Genomic DNA, 5,633 nt, shown 5'->3' on the forward strand with positions numbered 1-5,633 from the left:
TCTATCAACTCCTTACTGATTCGTTGGAATGTACAGACCCCAAGCCTATGTCATATAGATGCCCCCAGTCCCAACCATGCTTCAGAGTCCATGTTCTGGCATTTAATATACATGATATAAGCAAAATGACACTGTACGCCATTGAGAAAAATCCTAGCATCCCATGCAATGTAAACGCCTGTTTTCAGGAGCTTTGTGCACAGTCATTTACCTCTATACCAACCACCTCCAAAACTTCTACCAGGCCAAGAACAACAGACGTGCCCGCGGGTTCATTTAATTGACCTCAAAGGGCTATTTTATTATGAAAATAAACGGATAAATACAACCAAAAATGTTTTAACAAGATAAATAGGTTACAAATATATAATTTAAAGGGAACAAAACAAATGTAAAAAAAGTAATATGAAATCAAGTTACACTTGTTGTAAAACTGTAGACAATTATTTGGTAGAGAAATCTCTACAGTTGTCATTACAAATCATTCATTATTATGAGACATAGGATGGGGAGGGGGAGGGGTGTGGGGAGAGGAGAGAGACTTTATCACAGCACATCATGGAGATCTAGATATACCACCTAGCCCACTGATGATCACTAAGAGCCATCATCAATAAAAAAATGTGTCTCTTTATACTTGGGAGTCAGGGCACAAGGGGTTAATCGGCTTCCTGGCCCTACACTACACTGCCAGGCACCTGGCACAGCCAGAGGAGCATCAACAGAAGAAGGAGTCTATTGTCTAATAGAAAATCACAATGGGAAGAGCTACAATAAAAAGCCATCACATAGCTTTAGATCCATCTTTTTTTCTTCTTCTTATTTTCATTATACAAAGGATTGTGTGACCTTATTGCGGAAATCATGGAACAAAAAAAAGGGGGTAATAACCTCACAGTGCAGCCCTTCATGGTTACATCCCAGGCATGCTGGTGTCACTCTGAAATCTCTGAGCACATAACAATGTCAGGCCAAGAAGGCAGCCATGCTAGAGTCATTCATATCAAGCGACTCCCTGGCTCTAGAAACCTCCATTCTTCATGTGTGAAAAATAGGATTGGAGCCCATGTGTGAATAAGGAGCAGCTTGGATGCTGGGAGATCATGCACTGAGGTTACACAATATACACACTAACAGGAGGCACCACATTACTAACACTCTGCACCAGGATCAGTATTATTATTACTGTGGCCAGGTCCAGCTCTATGTAGATGAATTGTCACCCTGAGAGATCAAATAAAGCTTCTCAGAACAATGAGATCTGCCTGGATGCCAGTTATGTATATGCCAATGACAAGAGGCCTGGGAGAGAGGAGGTTCAATGTCGCTTCTATGCACAAAGGAAAATATTACTAGTGATGAGGGCAGAAAATGTATACAATATAACCATATACATGATAGGTAAAGACACATCATACAAGACCAGGAGGAGACCGACATGCCCGAAATCATCAGAAAAACAAATATCTCAAGGAGGATTGGATCTAAGCGATGTACTATATCATAAACACAGTGCAATGATTCTCTAGTAATAATCCACTACACACAACCACAAAAAGGGTTAACCAAGAATCGACACAATCCCAATAAATAATAGTCAAAAGAATAATAGCCTCTTTTCAGAACTTACACGATTTTTGTGGCAGTGTAAAAAGGATTAACGAAAACAATGCAGACCTGAGCTTGTTATTACTATTATTATTATCATCATCATCATCACTATTATTCATCATTAGTATTACTAATAATAACTCCATTTACGCTAAGAAATTGATGAAATGCATCTACTGATGGAAATTCGCAGAGACGTGCACAGATATCTGGAACGGGAAAACAACTCATCGATAAATAGACATAAATCAATACCCTAAATGCCAACTTTCACATGGGTACAACTGTTATTAATTTTTAATTAAATGGCATAGATGAAATAACGGAAGACAGCAATGACAGACAAAAAAAAAAGAAATAAAGAGAAGTGTTCTTAAAGCATCAAATGTTAATAGTTCGATCTAGAGTTTGAAGGATTTTCTCCAGTTATATGCATCACACACAGACAGATCTGTCTCATTCTAACAAATTTATTTGCTCAATCATCTCTTACGGAACCACTACGAAAATTAAATTACAATCAAATGATCACATCAAAAAGAGACCATTGTCACCTGTCCGTATTTCTTTTCAATTGTGATTTGTGCTCGTCTGGAAAAAAATAGAGAAACAAACAAGAAAACAACAACAACTAAATAAAATCAAAATAATAAAAAAAACACGTAATAATACAAGATTTTGGGGAAAAATAAATTACCGTTCTGCAGCAGTTTATAGGTTTTCTGAATAAAATATTAAAAGGAGTCATTTGATGAAAATATAAAGCACATTTTCTTGTAGATCAGCCAGGGATCTAATATTATTATTCTTATTATTTAGCGCTGTTTTTTTTCTTAGCAGTCTGTTACAACAACCTAACAAAAAAGGACACTGCTTGGAAATTGCAGGAGTGTATCTAATCCTCACGGTTGGCAACGGACTAGAAGAAGTGTAGTGACAATAAGTGCACAGACAGAGGATCAGATTGGTCGATTATTAAATCCATATTATTAAGAGTTTGTTGGGAGTCATAGAAAAGAACAGAACATCTTGGGGCTTGTGGTCAAGACTTTAAAAAGAACCAGGAGAAAAAAATAGGACTTCTTATTGACATCTTAGAATGATTTCCCTCTGGTGCCGACTGGGTATAAAGTTCAGGAAGCAGAACATCTCTTGTACCCTGCTTATTTGTATTTCCAATGTATATATTACAGTCAATGTAGTGCCATGTGCATATTTATTGGCTGGGTGGGCAAGAGAACACCTCTGTGTTTATGGCAGGGTATCTGTAGGACTTCTAGCCAAGGGTATGTGGCTAATAATTGCTGCAAGTTCCAAGCAGCAGTTTAGTAATGTACCCTATATTATTTTTCAAGGGTACAGAAGGGAAATCACAAATTCAGCCTCTGATATTGTGATGTGGGCACAGCCTAGAAATAACACAGGGCGACATCAAGAGGAGTTTTTTTAAAGTTCATTTTCTGTGAAATTTGGGAGGAAGTTGTAAGGCAAATAAAAACAATATTAAAAATATAATATATATTAAAAAGAAATATCTGCAGTTCTCGGTGCAATGTTCATGTCCACCCATGGGCCACAGCGCCAGTTTTCGCCCTGTATCATTGAGTATTTCCCTCCCTCCATATTGTCTGTCTATATATATCATTATGTATCTATTTATATAAAAAGAGCAGTCTGGGTGAGGGGGGCTGTGTGTGGCGGCTTTCTCCCGTGGCTTCACTGGTCAGGCAGCTGCTGGGTGCCCACTCCAGTCATTGCACACTGGTCTGCATCCCGTGGTGAGGGGGCGGTGTGTCAGCCCCCACATTGCCCACCTGGGAGTAGACATCATCTGGCGTCTGTTGCTGGATGCCCGGTGGGGTCATCCTCTTCTCTTTCTGTCGTCGGTTGCAGAACCAGACCCTGACCACCTCCTTCTCCAGCTGTAGACTGTCCGCCAGGTTAGTGATCTCTTGGGCTGAGGGTTTGGGGCACTTGAGAAAGTGGCTTTCTAGGGCGCCCTTGACGCTCACCTCTATGGAGGTCCTCTTCTTCCTCTTTCTGCCTTGGGCTGCGATCTTGTCGATACTGGTGGGGCTGCCGGTGGAGGAATCGGCCTCCTCCAGCCACTTGTTGAGTAGGGGCTTCAGCTTGCACATGTTCTTAAAGCTGAGCTGCAGCGCCTCAAACCTGCAGATGGTGGTCTGGGAGAAGACATTGCCATAGAGGGTGCCCAGTGCCAGGCCCACGTCCGCCTGGGTGAAGCCCAGCTTTATCCTGCGCTGCTTGAACTGTTTGGCAAATTGTTCTAGGTCATCCGAGGTCGGGGTGTCCTCGTCTGAGTGCGGGTCGTGGTTATTCACCCCATGGTGCTGCTGCTGCTGGAGGTGCTGCTGCTGATGCTGCTGCTGGTGGTGATGATGATGGTGATGCCCAGGGTGGTCGCTCAGCTCTGGCGTGTCCCCCCTGACCAGGCCGGGGTGCACTAGGCTCTGGCTCCCTGGGGGAGGGCTCAACATCCCGTTCACAGTGAATGCCCCGGACTGGGAATACAGAAGCGCCTGCTGCTGTTGCTGCTGCTGCTGTTGCTGCTGCTGCGCCCCTCCCGTCATAGACTGGATGTGTGAAGCGGCTGCGGCTCCCCAGCCTCCCGGGTGTCCTTGGTGGGGTCCTAGGTGAGGCGGTCGGTGATGCAGGGCGGCCCCCGGATGCAGCTCGTCCCTCCCAGCTCCCCCCTTCACGTCCTGCTGCTGTTGCGGGTGCTGCGGGCTGCCTGTCATCCCGACTGGACTGCTGGACCAAGGAGAACCTGCCTCTGCTGCCGCCGCCGCCGCTGCCGCCGCCGCCGCTGCCGCATGTGGCAGCGCCGTGACCCACTGGTGTGCGTGGCTCAGCATGTGCCCGCCGTTACTGGCAGCCATAGCCCCCTGCATGAAGTCACTCTGCACCATCTTCACCGTGGGATCCCCCCGGTAGCCGCCTGACACCGAGGTGACAGCTGCACTGCCCGGCTGCATCCCTCCTCCCCCCGAGTCCGAGTGCACGATGGAGCCAGGCGACAGGAGGCTGCTGCTGGGGAGGTAGGGGTTAGAAGCTGCCGTGGCCATGGCTTCCCCCCGGGCCGTTGCTATCCACAGGTTTGGGGCTGGGTGTTCTCCTCCTCCCCCGCAGCCTGTGTACGTTTCCCCCTTGAGATGCACTTTCGTCCTTGGAGGATGCTCCCGGTGTGAAGAAGATGAGCGGGGGGCGCTCGGTGAGCTGATCCGCGGGTCCCTGGCGGAGGCACAGCGCGGCGGTCACTGCTCTCTCCCGGGCGCCGGTGTGTAGCATAGATCACTACGGAGACGCTGACAAGTTGCCGCCAGGAAACTTCCTGCAGTGGGAGCGATGCGTTACACAAAGTTGTGCTGGAGCTCTGGGTCCCCCCTGTGACCGGTACCGTGTCCCCGCTGCCGCTGTGTGTGCACAGGGGACTGACACATCGTCCTCCTCATCCCCCGGAGCGGCTCGGTGTGCGGAGGAGCGGCGGGCTGTGCGCTCTACAACTCCACTGGAACTTGTCCGGCGCTGACAGCTGTGTGTGTCCCTCCCTCACTGAGCGGGGACTGGAGAGTGTTTACCCTGCACGCAGCGCGCACACCACCACACTATCCCAAATACGAGCACGCCGAACGCACGGCCCCCGCTGATTGGCTCCACGCTGCGTGATTGACAGCGAGGCGCTGACTGGCTCCGGGCGCGCACCCCCTCCTTCCGGCCCTTCCCATTGGCTGCTCATTAATTTAGGCAAAAGTGTCGTAGGAGCCGGGAATGTGGAGCCCCTTCTGTACACACAGCTCTATATATATAGGGTAGTAGTACTAGTGAGGGGTCTCCCGTCAGCTGCTACCTCCACACACAGCTCAGGTCATCCCTCAGCAGGATACAGACACAACTACATCTCCTCCATTACAAGCTGCCTCTGCTGGGGGCTATGTGCAAAAGTCTGCACAGCCATGCCTGTACATCCATGCCAATAACATCCATGCCAATAACATCCATGC

At 47.6% G+C, this 5,633-nt stretch overlaps 1 protein-coding gene across 1 annotated transcript; it reads right to left on the reverse strand.

Moving 5' to 3' along the window:
* Nucleotides 1-271: 271 nt before the first annotated feature.
* On the reverse strand, nt 272-5,240 carry POU3F3 (POU class 3 homeobox 3). The gene has a single exon (XM_073664754.1). The coding sequence runs from the start codon at nt 4,695-4,697 to the stop codon at nt 3,363-3,365; it is 1,335 nt and encodes a 444-aa protein (XP_073520855.1). The 5' UTR covers nt 4,698-5,240; the 3' UTR covers nt 272-3,362.
* Nucleotides 5,241-5,633: the final 393 nt, after the last annotated feature.

Source organism: Phyllobates terribilis, unplaced genomic scaffold (genome assembly GCF_046119375.1).
Source record: "Phyllobates terribilis strain yellow unplaced genomic scaffold, ASM4611937v1 Scaffold_2__4_contigs__length_985480577, whole genome shotgun sequence".
NCBI lineage: Eukaryota > Metazoa > Chordata > Amphibia > Anura > Dendrobatidae > Phyllobates > Phyllobates terribilis.

What these genes read in the sequence shown, in the direction of transcription:
- POU3F3 (XM_073664754.1), bottom strand. Translation starts at nt 4,697, where the DNA reads ATGGCCACGGCAGCTTCTAACCCCTACCTCCCCAGCAGCAGCCTCCTG.